The 19,386-nt window shown below is 37.7% G+C and overlaps 1 protein-coding gene across 6 annotated transcripts in view; it reads right to left on the bottom strand.

The window, feature by feature from the left end:
- Positions 1-7,627: 7,627 nt before the first annotated feature.
- Positions 7,628-19,386, bottom strand: part of MINDY3 (MINDY lysine 48 deubiquitinase 3) — a 68,948-nt gene continuing 57,189 nt past the window's right edge. For 4 of the 6 annotated variants that reach the window (XM_053572186.1, XM_053572187.1, XM_053572189.1 and 1 more), the window contains 4 exons: positions 19,206-19,278; positions 16,696-16,783; positions 11,585-11,656; positions 7,628-8,532 (listed from right to left, as the gene is read on the bottom strand). In XM_053572186.1, the coding sequence (XP_053428161.1) occupies positions 8,383-8,532; positions 11,585-11,656; positions 16,696-16,783; positions 19,206-19,278 (383 nt within the window). In that variant the 3' untranslated portion in view covers positions 7,628-8,382. Of the gene's footprint in view, positions 8,533-10,135; positions 10,272-11,584; positions 11,657-16,695; positions 16,784-17,380; positions 17,425-19,205; positions 19,279-19,386 lie in introns of those variants that run through there. The other 2 variants (XR_008376178.1, XM_053572188.1) reach the window with 2 other exon arrangements.

Below are 19,386 nucleotides of genomic sequence, written 5' to 3'. Positions count from 1 at the left end.
TGGTCCAGGGCTTTGTTCTTGTTGCTGGGAGATTGTTTTATTACTGGTTCAATCTGGCTGCTTGTTCTTGGTCAGTTCAGGGGTTCTACTTTCTCCTCATTTAGTCTCGGGAGGTTGCATATTTCCAGAAATATATTCATTTCCTCCACTTTCTAGTCTTCATGCAGAGAGATTTTCATAGTATTCATGGATGATAGTTTGTATTTCTGTATCAGTTGCAGGATCTTTTTCCTCTCTGATTAGGCTCATTTGGGTCCTTTCACTTCTTTCTGTGGTTAATCTAGCCAGATATCTAATGATGATTTCATTTATATTTTCAAAGAACCAAGTTTTTGTTTCATTGACCCTTTATATTATTTCTTTGATTTCCATTTTATTTAGTTCTGCTCTGAGCTTTGTTATTTCTAGTCTTCTGCTGGCTTTGGGGTTAGTTTCCTCTTTTCTAGTTCTTTGAGATGTGACATTAGATTGTTAATTTGTGCTGTCTTTTTAATGTAGCCATTTAAGGTTATGAATTTTCCTCTGAGGAATGCTTTTGCTGTGTCCCATACGTTTTGATAGCTCATGTCCCTTTTGTCTTTGAAAGATATTTGATTTCCATCTTAACTTCATCATTGCTCTAAGGATTCTTCAACAGTAGGTTGTTTAATTTCTATGACTTTGTGTAGAATTGAGTGTTTCTCTTGGAATTAATGTCTAGTTCTATTCACTGAAGTCTGGGAAGATATGTGGTATCAATCTAATTTTTTTGAGTTTGCTGAGACATGGTTTGTGGCCTATGATTCAATCGTGGAGAACATCCCATGTGTTGGTAAGAATATATTTGGTAGTTTTGGGGTTCTGTAAATGTTCTGTAGATTATAGAATGTTCCGTAAATGTCTGTTAGGTCATTTGTTACAGAGTTTTGTTTAAGTACAGACTGTCTTTTTTTATTTTTCTGCTTAGATGATTTGTCCATCTCTTTCAGTGGGATGTTGAAGTCGCAGCAATTACACTGCTGTGATTTATGATGTTGCTTAGTTTTAGTATGATTTGCATTATGAATCTGGGAGCTCCTCTATTATGTGTGTATATATTTAGGATTATTAGGTCTTGTTAAATTTCTCCCTTTTCCATCATATAAAGACCATCTTTATCATTAAAAGTCATCTTTATCTGATATGAGAATGGCTACACCTCTCCCTTTTGGCTTCTGTTTGTGTGGAGTATTTTTTCCATCCCTTCACCTTGTGTCTACTATGTGAGACCTTGTGGATTACATGTGTTTTCTGGAGACAGCTGATGTTTGGGCTGTGTTTTATCATCAATGCAGCCAGTCTGTGTCTTTTAATTGGGACATTCAAACCATTTATGTTGAGTGTTTTTGTTGATACATGAGGTGCTAATCTGTTTATTATGGTGATATCTTATTTAATTTTCCTTCTTGTCTATTGTTTTATGAGAGCTGTAAACCTTAATCCTGGGTGATTTTACACTGGTGAGTATCTATTGTGCTGACCTGTGTGTAATGAGGCTCTGAGTATTTACTGTAGGACAAGTCTAGTAATGACAAATTCTCTTAGCATTTGCTTGTTTGGAAAAGTCTTTCTCCATCATTTATGAATCTTAGTTTTACAGGATACAAGATTCTTGGCTGGCAGTTATTCTGTTTAAGAATACAGAAGATGAGGCCCTCATCCATTGTGGCTTGTATGGTCTGTGAGAATGCTGTTTAGTCCCATGCGTTTTCCTTTATAGTTAGTTACTGCTTTCATCCTGTTGCTTGTAGAATTTTCTCCTTCATTTTGACGTTAGCCAAGTCAATATGGAGATGTCATATTTGTTATGAATCTTCGGGGTGTTCAGTGACCATCTTGTGTCTGGATACCTGAGTCTCTGGTGTACCAGGGAAGTTTTCCCTCAATATTTCCCTTTAATAGATTTTCCAGGCTTTTAGATCTTTCTTCTCCTTCAGGGATACCTTTATAATTCACATATTAGTTCTCTTCACATAGTTCCATAATTCTGTGACTGTTCAGTTGTCTTTATTCTCTTTTCTACATCTTTGACTGTGTTAAAGAACCGTGTATTCAAGCTTTGAGATTCTTCTTCTTGGGTTAGCCAGTTGTATTGTATTTTCTATTGTATTTTGAAATTCCCAAGATGACCCTTCCATTTCTTTATTATATAGTATAGTAACATTTTAATTTTTTTTCATTGATGTCCTAAAATAATTTTTTGGCTCCATTTTGTTGGTTTTCAACTTTCTTTTTGATTCCATTTGTCTTACTTGACATCCATATCTTGAACTATGTTTCTGACGTTTGTACAATTCTCTTTTGATTGGGGCCCACTGCTGTATATCCATTGTGATCCCTTGGGGACGTCAAACTGTTCTGTTTGCTCATGTTGCCAGAGTTCTTTTGCTGGCTTCTTCTCATCTGAATCCTTTTCTCCCAGCTCAGAGCTGCAGAGTTTTTGCTGGGGATTCTCCAACATAGTGAGAAGAACTGGTCCCTAGTTGGTTGGTGTCTTTTCTCAACAATCCTATTCTGTACAATTGACCTGGCAGACCAGGGACAGGTGCACTGAGAGCCTATAATGCAACTGTCCTGTTTTGTCCCATCTCCCTGTGATTTTCACAGTTCAAGCTGGTGCTAGATGGTATTCATGTGAAGTGGTGGGTTGTTCCCCAGACTGTTGCTGGAAGCTCAACTTGGGAGCTGAGTAAGACCTTTTCCACAGAAGCTGGCATTGTGGGGGATTTCTCTATCCATGGTCTCCCCATAAAGGTGAACGTGGCAGCTGGGTAAGGGTACCTAGGCAGTGGTTGTGGGTGTTGAGGCTGTGGGTGTTTGCTTGAATCAGGTCCAGGTGCAATGACAATTTGAGAGTGAAGGGTCCCTGGTTGGTTGGACCACAGGATGGTTCTGCAGGCCAAGTAGGTACTGGTGGGTCCTCAGGGGCAGACTCTCAGGCCCTAAGTACAGTGTTGGAATCTAGGGTGGGGGTTGTCATAGGCATGATGAGAACACTAGGTCTTCAGGGCCAGAGCTGGAGCCTCTGAGGGCAGAATTGTGGTCCTGGCAGCTGTGATGAATTCTCAGTGGTGGAGCCTCAGGGGTGGAGTGGAGCCATGAGACCAGTGCAGCAGGAGCCTCAGAGCCAGATCTGTGGACTAGAGGTCAGGCAGGAGCTGCTTGGTTGAGACAACAGGGTGAGATAGTAGCACAGCAACCATGGAGGTGGAGCCTGGGGGATCCGTGGCTATTTTTAATATTAAGCCAACTTTTCACTTATGTAACAATCTTCTTTGAGTCATGATGTATTATACATACACACACACCTATGTGTATAATTTATTCACATGACTTATTTGTATTAGGGCTTTTGTGCTCATGATCCTAGGAAATAATTGTAATTTTTTTTAATAATGCCTTTTTCAGGTTTTAGTATTGTATCAAGGTTATTCTGGGTTCATAAAATGAATTGTAAAATTATTCCTTCTTTTTCTATTTCCTGGAAGTATTTAAAAATTTTTTTTTCTTTAATATTTTGGAAGCATTTGCCAGTGAAGCTGTCTAGGCCAGGAGTTTTCATTGAGGAAAGCATTTTAATTGATTGTATTTAACAGAAATAATTTTTTTTCTTGTGTCAGTTCTGCTATTTTAAATAATTAGTCCATTTGATTAAATAACTCAACCCTTTTAATTTCCAGAGAATTTATAGTAATGTTCCCTTTTTGTTCTTGATGCTAACTTGCATTTCTCATTTTTTCTTGATTGGTTCTTTTAGGTTTATCAATGTTAAAGAGACTTACTTTCAGATTTATTGCCTCCCCTACCCCCACTGTATATCTGCTTACTATTTCATTGGTTTCTCTTTTTATCTTTTATTCTCAGAGTTCAGTTTTTAGTGTAGAGTTATACAGTCATCAAGAGAATCTAATTGTAGAATATTTCATCACCCAGAAAGAAGCTTCACCACATTAGCAGTTGCTCCCCAATCCTGTTACTCCATCCCATCCCCACCCCAGTCTTTGGCAACTGCTAATCCATTTCAAGTCTATGCTTTGCCTGTTCTGGACACTTCACACAAATGGAATCATGCATGTGGTCTTTTGCAACTGGCTTCTTTCACTTAACACAATGTTTTCCAAGGCCTTCTGTGCTGTAGCAGGTGTCAATCATTTTTTTATTTCCAAATAAGATTCCATTATATGTACATTCACATGGTCTTCAACTTATAAACAAGTCAAAAATGCGTCTAATATCATGAGAAATCCCAGGTAAAGTCAAAAACTTATAAGTCAAATCACAGTAAGCTGGGTACCATCTGTACTGAATTTGTTTATCCAGCTGTCAGTTGATGAACACTTAGGTTATTTCCATGTTTTTGGTTATTAGTAATGCTGCTATGAACATTTACATGACATTTTTGTGTGAATGAATTTTCAGTATTTCTCTTGAGGATACTCCTAGGAGTTTGTGTGACTGGGTTGTATGCTTTCCGTATTTTAACCCTTTAAGGAACAACAGAACTGTTTTCTGAAGTGGCTTCACCAGCTTACATCCCTGCTAGAAATGTGTGAGGCTTTCTCCAAGTCTTTGTCAACACTTGCTATTGTATTTTTTTAATTTGTCTTTTTTATGAAATGGTTTCTTGCAGTTTTGATTTGTATTTCTATTAGTAACAATTAGGCTGAACTTATTTTCATGTGCGTATTGGTCATTGGTATATCATCTTTAGAGAAAGCCTCTTGAAATCATTTGCCCATTTAAATATTTTTTATTGTTCTGAATTCTTTATATACAGTGCAAATTTCTTATGAGATTATTTGTAGATATTTTTCCCATTCTGTGGGTTGTAATTTGACTTTCTTGATGATGTCCTTTGACAAAAATTTTTAATTTTGATGAAGTTCCATTTATCTTTTTAGTCATTTGTGTTTTTAGTATTAAGAAACTATTGTCTAGGGCAGCGCCTGTGGCTCAGTGAGTAGGGCGCCAGCCCCATATGCCGAGGGTGGCGGGTTCAAACCCAGCCCCGGCCAAACTGCAACCAAAAAATAGCCGGGCGTTGTGGCGGGCGCCTGTAGTCCCAGCTGCTCGGGAGGCTGAGGCAAGAGAATCGCGTAAGCCCAAGAGTTAAGAGGTTGCTGTGAGCCGTGTGACGCCACGGCACTCTACCCGAGGGCGGTACAGTGAGACTCTGTCTCTACAAAAAAAAAAAAAGAAACTATTGTCTAACTCAAGGTCATTATCTACTTTTAGTTTTCTTTCAGGAATTTCATAGTGTAGCCCTTACAATTAGATTACAGGATCATTTAATTTTTGCAACTGGCATGAGATAGGGGTCCAAATTCATTTTTTCCCCATGTGGTTCTTTTGTTTATGTCCCATTTATGGTTTTAGAGATAAAACCATAAATTTTAAAAATTGCCAATTTCTAAACTTTCTACTTTTCTAATACACAGTAACTATTTAAAGCTAAACATTTACTTCTCTAAGTATTGCTTTAATTGTATTTCACTATTTTGCCATGTCATATTTTTATCATTCAATAAACAGCACGTTCTAATTCCCACTGCAATTTCTCCTTGACCCTGAGGTTATTCAGAAGTGTGTTGCTTGGTTTCCAAACTTTTGGGATTTTCTAGACTTGCTGTATTGACAACATATAATCTATTTTGGCAAGTGGTCCAATGCATGAGAAAACATACCTGTGGGTGTTTGATGTAGTGTTTTATGCCTGTCAATGAGATAGAGCTGAGGTCCCAGTTATGCCTGACCTCCAGAAGATTCTGGCCCCAGGTTGCTGAGTCTCTCTGTTGAGCCAGTAGACAAGCCATCTATCTGCTACCGTGCCCTCTTGGGACTTCTGAGTTACGGGGGTCTAGAACAGAATACAATGATTGTTTTATGCTATGAAGTTTTCAGATGGTTTGTTATACATCAATATAAGAGGACTGTAATTTCCCCCCCCCCCCCCACTGGTCATCTCACTGGTCATTTATTTCAATTAGCTAATTCTACATAATCATCCTAAATCATCCCCAAACTTAGTGATCACCATTCTGTGTCTTAGCAATTTGGGTTCAGCTAGGTGGCTCTTCTGGTTTCAGCTGGATTTTCATGTGGGTCTTCATGAACTATATGGGTAATTTTCTGGGCATGTTGGGATTTTCTCATACATCTAGGGTCTTGGCTGGGACACTTGGGTTCTGGTCCACGAGGTCCATCAACATGAAGCAAATCAGCCTGGCCTTGCTGGCATGGAGAACTGGTGGGATGTACATGGTCTCTGAGACCTGGGCTTGAACTGGGACCCAATGCATTCTCTTGGCCAGAGCAAGTCATAGCATCAGTCCATGTTCAAGGGAGGGGAAATATGTGTAGACTTCACCTTTGAATAGGAGTTGCAAAGTCATGTTGCAAAAGGCACAAATGCAGGAGTGCAGTATCACATCAGTGGTTTGCAGTTCACCTCACCACCTTCCCTCAGGGTCTTGCCCAGAGTCCATTTGTTCGATTTCCAGTCTCTCCTCCTGGACTGTCCAGATCTCTTTCCAGATGTTTTTCTCTTTGTTCTAGGGCCCCCAGCTTTTTCCTATTTGAAGAAGACTCCAAATTATTGTAACTATTATTATGTAGAACACTTATTTTTCTTTGTTGATAATTTTTCCTTCCCAATTGTGTTCACAACTGAAAATAATCCTAAGTATGTTTGACTAAAGTAGTGGTTCTCAGCCTGCCTGGGAATCAGAGTCAGAGTTTAAAATTGCAGAGTTTTTTTTAATTTTTGGGGATTCATTGAGGGTACAATAAGCCAGGTTACACTGATTGCAATTGTTAGGTGAAGTCCCTCTTGCAATCATGTCTTGCCCCCATAAAGTGGGACACACACCAAGGCCCCACTCCCCTCCCTCCATCCCTCTTTCTGCTCCCCCCCCCATAACCTTAATTGTCATTAATTGGAGGACTGTAATTTTTTATAGTCCTTAAGAGATTTAGGATTATGAAACTGGAGTTTGCAAAAATAATTCCAGCATAATGTATTTTATATACATTTGGAAGGGGCCATGATTAGACCAAAAATACTGACATTTTATAGCTGTAATTCTACATACTCTGCAACAAATGTCATCAGAAGTTCACATAACATCTTGTATCACCTTTTTCCTATGCTATTATCCACCTAACTATATTTTGTGTGTATAAAGGACAATTAAGATCGCAAACACAGATTCACACAGGGATACACCATCGAAGGTAACATTTAGTTCTGAAATACAAAAAAGGATAGTAAACAATTGTCTGCTTCAAAAGTAAAGAAAAGAAAGTATTTTTGGCTATTCTGATTTTAAATTGCTGGGTAACAAACCTGTCAGAATAAAGCAAATCTCTCTCTAAATATGATGACGTGCCTGCATCTTTGCCCACTGGTTTAGATAGCTGCCACCCAGGTTCCTGTGCTGCTGCTGAGTTAGCAGAGCTCTTAGGTAAGTGCAAGGTTTGGTGTCTTATTCAAGGTCTCATACGAGTCCATTAGTCATTTGCTGTATGCTATGTTCTCAGGATTGCTGGGTAGGAACATTTAAAAATGTATTTGTTCATTTTGAGACACTAATATAACAAACTGCTAGGGTAAAGGAAAAAGTGTTTATTTAGGCCATTGACTAGGATCGTAATAAATAATGCGATATACTAATGTAATAACAGATGTTCTCATGCATTCAGCACATTTATAAATATACAAGAAAGTTGGCTTACAGGGCTTTGGGACAAATTTGGAAAAGTGTATTTGGCAATACAGTAAAAGTTAACAGTGGTAAGACTATCAGATTCTCTTTTCTATGATTTTAAAAAATACATCCCCTATACATCTGTGACTATGTGGTAATGTTCCTTAATAGTTCTACTTTTTGTAAACATGCCAGCATAATTGTCAAAAGATCTGGGTCCAAATGTATTTTAGACAAGAAATAACAACTCTTCTGCATTTTGGTGTGGAGGCTGATATAAAACCCGGCTCATTCAAATAAAAAAATGTGCCTGGATGAAATAAAACCCCAAAGTAGAAGTTTATAAATAGTAACTTTGATACTCAATATATAAATGCTGTAGGTATTATGTTTCTAATGTGATATGTAAATGACCAATAAGTGATGAACTTTGATTAAAGCTTAATTTTGCTAGTAAATTTCACACAAAGGGTTAAAATAGGATAACCTGTAACATAAAGCTTTAGAACAAATAATTTAAACATAGCTTAGACACTGAAAATGTGTTTTTAATTATTATTTACAGTAATGATATCAGTGTTTAGTTTAAGTTAGCCAATTGCTAGTCTTGAATTCTTCTTTCAACATCTGTTATTGAGATCTTCCCTGTCAATACTTATTAGTTCAGTGAAGGAGAGCGATCTGTGGTCCAGAGTAGTTCGATGTATGGCCATTTGGTTTGGAGGCAGCGTTTAATAGGAGTGTCATCTGTCTGAAGCATGGGGTCTTCAAAGCCCATGACAACTGCTGTCCCTTCTACGTACATGACCTGTTAAAATAAAGCCACCAGGGTCAATCAACCTTCTTAGCAAATTCTTATGGGGGACACAGTTTTTACAGGCTAGCAAAATGGTATTACTATGAAACTTTACATATAATTTTATGTTGACAGAAATCATAAGCAAGCATATCTAATTATTCGTAAACGAGATGGCAATACAAATTTTAATTGCTAGCTGACCAGATGATTTTTAAAATTCAAGATTATGATTTAAAACATTGAGGTGAATGGTGAAACACACACTGTTTCTCACAAAAAATACTTTTCAAATAATATATACAGCACTTGAAAGAAGTTTTAAAGATTATTATTTCTATGCTGTATTTTTACAGGTCCTTCTCTACCCAGGAACTTGGAAGCTCACGCTGCCTCAAGGAAGGGAAAGCTGTCATAGACAGACAGGTGTGTGTTGAGGAAAACTTTACTTTCTCCTTTCAATTTGAGTACTGAATATCCAGAGCTGAAAAACAATTTCCTCTAATTGTATTAAATATTTCTGAAATGCAGTTTGTGAGTGCACTTTGTACAGCATGAGAAGTTATGGAGAAAAAATTAAAAGGGATGTCAGGACAGAAACAAAACATCAAATAATAGGAAGAGGCTGATGGATGAAACCAACCAGTACTTTGTATGTGGTGGCAATGATCATACAAACTCTTAACTAGGTAGGTGGAAACCAGGAAAAATTCTATTCCCATTAACTTAAACAACTTAAAAGTCTTTTAGACATGACACACCAACAAAACCCCCACTTGCTGACAAGGGCTCACAGTGGACATTAAAGCACTCCTTAGTCATGAATTTCTTTTGGTACCAAGCGACGTTTCGACTCTCTAATTTAAAAGAAACAGAGACTGTCTTGTTCCAAGTGTGCACAGTTATATTCATACATTCACTAGCAGATACGCATGACTGTATGTTCTTCCAAACTAAAAGCCATAAGTTCTTTGACTAAAGAGCCCAAAGAAACAACTTTATTAGCCTTAAATACCATAAAAGCACATTAAATATTGGAAAATCATTTTATATTACTAGGTCAGATACTTTGGTTTTATAGGAAGCTCTAAAGACACACTTTAATGTGAAATATATATTTTTTTCATCTTTGTTTTGGTTAATGTATTAGTTTGTTTCTAGGGTTATATGATATAAATTTAATATAAAATCTACAACTCCCACTTTTCATTCCCCCAAAGCAAAACTGCCTTTTCTGACAAGTTATGCCCAAGTACTGTAAGTCAAGTTATTACACTTACATATGACAGCCCCTGACAAAACACTCTGTGTGCTCACAGCAGGAGAGTGAAGAGCTCGGGCAATGCCTCTGACCTACCCTCAGTGGCCTCAACTAGCCAGCCTTCTCTTTTTGTGTGTTTCCTTGGTTATTTTTAGTCATCCTTTACTATGCGATCTGCCATATTTCTAACTCTCGAGTCACTTCAAAACATTTCACTTCTGCAACTTAATGACATACATGCTTTGCCTTAGAGTTGTTACATTCTACTGTCATGTTAATATTTCATTTTTTAAAATTTCTGATCTTTTTGTTAGTATGTCAGACGCTTGTCACAAGCATGATTTGAAGACTTACTATACACAGGTAGCGTGGCCAAGCAGACCAAGGACAGGATTGGGAATCAGGAACTCAGTTCTAATCCCTGCTCTGCCAATGACTTGCTGTGTGACCCTGGGTGAGTCACTTAACCTCCCTGTCTCAGATGCCTCATCTGTAAAATACGGATAACATTTGACTGACCTACCTTGCAGGGACCGTGTAGGTGAATAATCAGTAACTATAAAGCACCCCCTATTACAAAGCTCTGCAGAACTTCAAAATCTATTATAGATGAAGCGCTCATTAATACACATTAGGACACAGCATCCCAGTTTTCTTCTGTTGACAATGTATAGTCTTTGCTACTATATGTATCAATAAATTATATTCTTGTGAAAAGATTTTTGTACCTAATACTAAAATTTACTTTTATTTTTATAATGAAATATACAATCTAGTACACCTATCTTGACTAAAATTATGTATTACATTATGATCTATGTTCTGCAGTCATCCTTGATTAAGATACCTGTGAAGGTAGTATGAGCAGATCAAATTAAAAAGTTAGGCATCCTTCCAACATGAGCTGCATCTGCGGTGACTGACTTGATTTAATGCAGACATCATACAGATGTAAGTGTACACAAAACTAGAATTTACTGCTACTCGGGAGGCTGAGGCAAGAGAATCGCTTAAGCCCAGGAGTTGGAGGTTGCTGTGAGCTGTGTAAGGCCACGGCACTCTACCGAAGGCCATAAAGTGAGACTCTGTCTCTACAAAGAAAAAAAAAAAAAAAAGAAACTAGAATTTAATAATAATTTAAAAAACCCTTTTGTTTTAAACCAGGTGAGACCATCTGGAAATCAACTGCCCTATGCTTTTGTCAGTGATTCACAAAGCAGCACAGCACAGTGGGCAAGGGCGCAGCTCCGTGCTCCGAACCACCTCAGCCTCACTCCCAGCCCTGCCCTTCCTGGCTGTGTGATCTCGGCCGTGCTGCTTACCTCTCTACGGATCAGTTTCTTCCTCTGTAAAATGGGGATACACAAACAATACTTCACAAGGTGGTGTAAAACTTAATATAGTACTTAATCCAATTCTAGGTAAATGCTCAACAAATAGTGATCCAATATTTCACAATATTTTCTTTAATCACAAATCTGTTATCCCTTTCTCCATTTAAATTAATCAGTAACGTTTTCCACCGAACTATAATGTTGATTTAGAAACATTTACATAGATAGCCCAGGGTAACAATATGTACGAAGACGTATTTTGTCATAGTGAGACCACGGCTCCAAAGTCCAAAGCAGAGTTTTATATGTTGGTCAAGTCAAAAGATGACCAGTTTTAAAATATGTGGTGACAATAAAGAGATTCCTGGAATAACCTCTTCAGGTAACAGTTGTATGGGAATGAAACCTTTTATACTCACATTTATTTCACCACCCAGATGAAGACAGATTACTACGTGAATTATCATACCTTTTCATTATAATTTGATTGCTTCAATCCATTGTAGTGGTAGACAGTAAAAGACTCTGGACCACTGGATCCCTATTATAAATAAAGTACTATTAAAAAACGTTAAGTTATATCTTTGTATCAGGCAGTTTCTAATTAGCAATTAAAGTAAAATGCAAGTTTTTAAATCCTCACTCTTCTATTGGGGACACATTTGCTAAAGCAAAACACTTAGCTTTAGGGAATTAACTACTAGAAAGCCCTGTGGCTGAAATAGTTGCTTCTGAAGATATAGGAAAACAGGGCAGGCTGATTTCTACTCTCATCTGTATTAGCTTATTTTATGTTTTTAAACTATGTGCATTCATCACTGTATTTTAAGGGCAAACTCCTAAGACACAAAACATTTCCTAGAACATATTTTTGCTTTCTCTCTTTTATAAATAATTTGTTGCTCCCAACAGGGAAGAGCAATAGTATCATTTTTACTCAGACCACAAATATATTAATACATGCATAAATACTTCCGATTTGGTCCACAATACTGAATTAGAGGGTTTCCAGCCTAAAAAAGATATCCAATAAAATATTTGAATATTGTCAGCTTTTTGTCAAAAGGGCATTATAAGAAATGAAAACATGTAAGTGTGGGCTTAAAGAGACTTAATCATATTCCATAAAGCAAGGATGCTACAAATCACTACAAGATTAAACTTGCACAAGAAAAGATGTTTTTCCTACTGTCTTAACCTCACTTTCAAGGTCACGAACAGTCTGGTCCTGCTGAATGAAGATGCCTGGCTCCCAGTGACTTGCCTCAGGAGTATGGGCACGTCACCTGTGTGCTGATCCTCACCTTCCTGGCCACATCCGAGGGACACACGGAGGGGCATGTGACCTAAGCTAGGCAGAGTCCCTCCTTAGAATTTTTTCCAACTGGAACTAAGGGAGTAGAACTGCTGACAACCGTGGCTTCAGCTCCCATAGAGAGATGGGCTGAGGGGGCACAGCCACTCCACGGGAGGGGCGAAGACTCTTGCAGTCTGTGAGCCGGGCGCCACCTTCCTGGTGCTGCTTCGCCGGTTCCTGAGCTACTCCTTCCCACTCGTTTCTTTTCCCCTCACTTAAGCCAATTCAGGTTGGGATTCTGTGATCTAAAACCACGGATCCTACAAAAATTCAGTCTCACCTCCAACTGTTCGTCTTTCTGAACTGTTTAGATAAACGTGCAATTCATCTTCCCAACCAAAGACCTTTTTTTGGCCTTGTGCGCATTCATGATTTGTTTTTTTTTAACTCCTCTCTAAAATACCTCCTCTCTCCTTTCTCATTTTTCTAGACCTGGTACTTTTTTCTGTAAAGTTTTTCCTGAACACACCAGTTGGGTTCTTTACTACTTTGGAAACTTCATAACAACAGTTGTCTAAGTAATTAATTCGAGAATGAATCCTACGGTATGACTTTGGATCATCTCTTCTATTGTTATTTTCAAAGAATTTAAAATTATCTAATTACTTATAATTTTTCATATTTTATATTCCCAACTGCAATCTAAGTCTTATCATTTTTTTATCTCACACATGAAATAGAGCAATCAATAATTTGGTTATTTCCTTAATTGTATTTGATACAATACAATGAATTACTAAGATAATCACTTGGCTCTTGATTATATAATATAAAATAAATAATTTATATTCTCTATTCCCAGTAATTAACTGACATAAAACATAGAAATACTAACAAAAGGCAGTGTAAAAGAGCAGTAAAATGCTTAAATGCTGGGATTAGACAGACCTATGCTGGATTCTTTAGCCAGCCACTTACTGTTAATTGTATGACAGACAATTTTGTTAAGTTTTCTAATCCCCAGTTACCTCATTGCTAAAATGGGGGGAAACAACAGTATTTAATTTATAAGGTACATAGTGCCTGGTGCACAGTGGATGCCTAATGAACGGGGGCTGGTTGGCCACTCTACTCTGAAAAGCTTGGGAATAGTGCCTTCCTTCTGCTGCATCCGCTTCTCCCTCCTGGCAAGGGCATGTTCTCTGGTTGTACCATAAATGGAGCAGTTGCCAAGATAACTGACGTTAGATAAATATTTTCCTCGCTGTCCTTCTGACACCACTTTTGCAACTTTACTTCATTTCTGGGGGGTTGATTAAATCAATGTTTACTGAATTATCAGTATATTGATCTGTTAGGTACCAAGCAATATACGATTAATGGACAAATGAATGAGTCATTATGTACTTTGTTGACTACAGAGAAAAAGCATATCAGTGGTGTGGGCCACAACCAGAGATCTGTGACACAGAGGGACTCTGAGGTGTTACAGAATGGGAACAGGTGGAATTGTGATAGGTCTTTCCCTAAAACAGCAGCTCTCAAACTCTTTGTATCAATAAAATTTCAGAGGCCTCCATCGAAACTGCCCAAGGGGCTGGTTAAAAGTGACACACCTCCCCTTCCCAAAGCTCCCTGATTCCCAAGGTCGGGGAGGGACCTGAGCCTTTGCATTTCTGATAAGTTCTTGGAGACCACACTCTGAGAACCCATTGCTCTAAAGGTAACTAAGAGTGGGATCACCTGCTTTGGTTGAGCAAAGAACTTCTATTACCTAGAGGCAATGAGACCAGGGTTGGATGGAGAGTTTGTAAGAATAGCAGCAAATAAGAGTAAGAGATGAACTTGGAGGGAACAAATAGTACAACCAAATGGGAAAGCCTGTTGTAGGTAAACAAGGTGACTGGAGACCTCTTACTATCTCAAGGAATACTACAATTAAATCGATTCCTTGATAATAAGGTGTATAAGTCGTATCATGTAATTAACTAAATACAAGACTTATACTTCTGAAAAAGTTGGTAACTATTTCACTTTTACATTTCCTAGGTACTTTTTAAAATCTTCCCCAAATGAAATTAAAAACAGGAATATTATCTTTTTGTTATATTCATGACTAGGAAATAAATTCCTATCAAATGTTCTGATAGCAAACTTGAAATATAAAAATTGAGTAAAATATTGCCTTGCTTACTATTATTTATTAAGCATTTATCAAGATATCTAAAACATGACACTAGATTCCAAAGTGAACTTTCAAAAATATCCTACTGGCTGGAATGTGAATAATAGGATATCGTATCTAATAGAGTCTTTCTAATAATGTCAGAAACCCAAGTATATTTTTTCATGAAGCATTTGCCAAAGTTTTAAAAAGTCCTATTGCCTCTATGATATCCTCACACATTTTCTTAATTCACAATAACCACAACAAATCGATACAGGTTTAGAAAATATGTGTTCCTTTTCTTTTTCAATAACCAAGAATTGGATGCTAATAATACTGTCTACTTTGTTAAAGATAATTTAAGCCTGAGACATTAAATTAACAATTATATCATGAATTTTAGTAATTAGATCTTGAAATGTTCCCTCTAGCCTATTTTAAAAATAATTTTCTATTTACTAGTAAATCTCTTTTTTAATAGAGGTAGCAGAGAAATTGACATTTCTTTTGAGACAAAGAACATCAATTTAAACTATACTGATATCTGATGAAATTTTTATGTATGTTATTTGGCTGAACAGTTTGAGTTAGTAGTAAAACCCTTCACGTAGGTAAGAAACAAAGAAAAGACAGGCGCTGCCAATAGAAATGGCTTGCCAACCACACAGCTGTGTAACTCTGAAGTTCTGAGCCTCACGTAACTGCTAACCAAGCTTAGTGGATGACATGTTCCAACATGCAACGGCACTGCTACCCTCAAAAGTCTTCCCTCAACTGCACTTCTCCTGGAGCTTAGGCCCACTACCTATGGGCACCTTTACCTTCTTTCCAAGTATTTGAGAAGTTCTAAAAAGATGCACACCAATCTATGAACAGTAGTTGCTTGAGAGCAGGAAAGTGAGCAGGGAATGGAGAAAGAATCTTTCTTCTTTTCTCCACGTACCTCTGCGTTTTACCCTTTGTCATCCTGTGTACAGACTGGTGTGTGCGCCATCTTCTACCACCACCCCCCCACCTCAAGTGCTACACGACTTCTGGAACACACACACCCTTCTGGCCCCACTGAATGGGAAGGTGCTGGGACAATGGGGACCAAAGACCCTATTCTTGGCAAGGGAAACCACTCCCAGAAAAAGAGGAAGATTAAAAAGTAAGCTGAGTAAGTCAGAACAAAGAGAAGTCAGCTAGTTTATACTTAAGCTAGCCATTGCTAGCAACCTTCCTGCCTTTTCTGAAATTCTAGCCTGTTGGGGATACAGCTTACAAACACCCCTGCTAGGTCTGTGAGCACTCTGTGAGGAAAAATGTTTACAGAAGAGGCTATGACAAAGACCTAGAAAGATACATTAACTGGGTCGTCTCCTGCCTAGTAAACAGGCAAAGCAGATACCCCTTGTGCAGATTTGCATTTGCCTGGGGCAGAGATCAAGGGAGTAGCTCAAGCTCTGAGATATGGGCAGAAGAGCTTATACCCCTTATAGCAGAGGAAGATCCTCTGTGGTGGTGATGGGAGGAAAATGCCTCCCTCCCACCCATTCCTCAGAGGAGATTAACAGGGAACTAGTGGAATTTAATACCTCCTTAGAAATCTCTGTGTGATTTCAAGCAGGAGTCTATCCCAATACAAGGCTCAGATTTCAGATTTCTCAAGGCTACCCTTAAGGTCGATAATAATAACAATGATTCCTATCATTGCTGATCTGCTCAGTGAAACTGCTGGCATCTTTGTTCCCTCCCTCATCTTACCCCTGTGGGCAAACAGATTTCAATAACAGCAGAGTGGAGCAAACACTCAGAGCCACTGCCAGAAGCCCACAAACGGGCAGTGGACCCCTGAGCTCCCACCTATAATTCTGTTCTATGTCTCGTGTCTCTTTCTTTACCGTCGTTTCTAACTCTGAGTTTCTTCAGTGGGTCTCCGCCAGTTTCCACAGGGCTTAGGGGACCCTGCTCCCGGGGCAAGACCCCGATTGGAAGATCTTTATATAACAGCATCTGCTCAGTCTCAATCCTATGTTAGGACATTTTTAAAGGAGTAGGGAAAAAATGCTGAAACAATCACAAGTGATCATCTCAATAGAACAAAACAATAAATATATTTCCTCAACTATGTTACCTGATCAGGAAAAAATTCTTGAAGAAATGGACCCAATAATATGATTCCTAATCCTTCTGGATCTAATTTATTCTTCATGAGATTTATACTATGGGGAGAAAAAAAAAAAAAGAAAAACAGTGGATACCAAAGGAAAAAAAGTAACTTATTTTTTTTTCTATCACGATTAAATTACTTGTACTACAACACATTCGACTGCCAAAAATCCTAAGAGCTGTTCTTTTTAGAACCTTAATGACAAATACACAGGAATGACATCTAATCTGCCAAAACTTGGTTATTTTTAAACTAGAGTAATCTGTTACTATTTAAAATTTAAATTATGATGATGACTTTGGAATACTGTTCCTTATTAGGTAAAGTAATTTAAAAACCAAGGCTTATAAACTTAGGCTTTTGTAATCTTCCAAAGGCCAATTCTCTTTGCTTCATAGGTATGCCTGAATTAACAATCAAATAAGGCATTTAGCTTGGATTGTTTAAGCCCAGTGACAAAAAGAAATAGTATTAGAAGGCAGTGGTATGTGAGATAATAAAAATACTTCTTAAAAAGCTTATTTTCAAGAACTAAGTTAGACAGAGGCTTAAAATTCTTAGATAATATCACGTGAAGGTTGCAGAGGTAAAGGAATTCTCACAGGAAGTGTTACAGCCTAAAGTGAATGGCGCTCTGCACAGCCCTTACCATTTAGGGGAACCAAGGCTCGAGATAGCAGTTGGCAGTTGTGACTAGAAAGAAGGCAGAGAAAAGTAGACTGCAGTTTTAAGAGTTTGCAAATGAAAATGATCTTCAGAAAAGTTTTATTCTCCATGTTAAATTGTAAATATCCAGTTACATATAACTTACTCTATGTATATAGAACAACAAAGTGTTGTGTTTGGGGGTTTCGGGTAGTTCTAGTTAACCAAACCCCCAGGAGTCACTTCTTGCCTTCTGTTCCACAAAGATGAATCTAGATGCTAACTCAGAGTTTGGGGGATTTGTCCCCTCCTGTTCTAATACCTGTATCCAGTCTGGGTCAATTACCATGTGTTTCTTTCATAAAAGGAGTTTAACCTACTCTTATACTGGTAAGCTTTAAAGTTTATGAAAGCTGCGACTATGCAGAAGGAGCCTCGCCTCCTGGAAACCCCTGGACCAGGTGTGCTCGCCCTGCTAAGTGACACACAGTATCGTCCCTGTAGGACGCTTGAGGGGGCCTTTCACTATCACAAGCCTATAGCCAGGATGTGTATCTTACAGTGTGTTACACAAAGCATGTGACATTTTAATGGGTCTCAGTAAGGCCAGGAGATTATGACAGGAAACAGATGAAGGCAAAGTCACATTATATTTAATGTATTTAAATTAGTTAATCCTTAGTATAGCCCAATTAGTTTATGGGCCACCAGACATTACAAATGTGACTAGGCCTAAGTACAAAGGGAATGAATACCTTGGTCTAACCTTTCAGCTACATCTAGAAAAACAACCTGACAATCAAGGTACATTACATATTCTGATGAAACAAGAAAAATTAGGTAGATGACATATAAAAATCTGAAAAAAATTTTCTTCTTTCTTAAGAATCATTAGTAACCAAAATAACTTGAGTTCAATTCTCTTGTGTAAATTAGAGCAGTGCAAACAATATGGTCTCTACTTGGAAATCAGTCTAGAAAAAATACAGTCATTACTATAATATCATTTTTATTGGGCTAATTCACCTCTCTCTTAATTTCTCCTCTACGTTGAAAACAGTAATTACGTCCATTAAGAATGGATGAAATTGCAGCTACATATAGTAAGACTGAGGTATATTATTTCAGATCTGATCAGTTTATATAATGTTTGTGTGTGTGGCATACTTTCAAAGAAAGCATGGCAGAACATACTTAAAAACTCAATAGGACCAAATTCTAAAAACTGTGTATACCAATGTATGTCTGTTGTTTTTGCTAAACCTTTCCATTTTCTTTTATAAGCTAAAGATTTTCATTGTCAGAAAAAAAATTCTGCATAAAAAAGGGAAAAGTTAGTACAGATCCAAGGTGATCTTCATTGTCGTTTTTCCACACTTGTTCAACATATGAGTATCTATCTAACAAGAGACAGTAACTGAAGATCCTCCATCTACGAAGGAAGTTACATACGTAATGATGCATAAAACCTGACAGTGAGAATGACCTTGACGACAAAGTCCTGAGGCGATCCTGAAAATCCTCACCCTCCAATACATTATAGTTCACTCGCAGAAGTGTCACATCATTTAATTTAATCATTTAGAGAACTTTCCTGTTTTTGATCATCTTTTAAATAAAGAGGGAATGCCAGAGGCCTGCATTCATATTAAATATGTTACATCTTGCTATATTGGCTTAGTCTGACTTCTTCCTAAATTTGTTTTATATAAACTGCTACACTTTATACATGCACATTGAGATTTAAGAAAGGTAAAAACGTACACTGTGTCTTCAATTTAATGGCACCCTTTTTGAGTTGCCTAAGTAACACTTCCTGTTCAACTTACTATTCAGGATCTGAAACAAGGTCCAATGCTTTCATCACGTCTTCCAGAAGTGAATCTGGTATGAATCCATTATCTGGGGAAAAAAATGTATCAGAAACAACTTGAAATAAGAATTTACTCCAAGACATGCTATTATTGCTGAAAAGATTCCAGGTAAAATCACATCATACAAAAGATAAAA

Source organism: Nycticebus coucang, chromosome 20 (genome assembly GCF_027406575.1).
Source record: "Nycticebus coucang isolate mNycCou1 chromosome 20, mNycCou1.pri, whole genome shotgun sequence".
NCBI classification, from domain to species: Eukaryota; Metazoa; Chordata; class Mammalia; order Primates; family Lorisidae; genus Nycticebus; species Nycticebus coucang.
The sequence above is the reverse complement of the archived record's forward strand: the minus strand, read 5'-3'. Positions and strand labels throughout refer to the sequence as shown.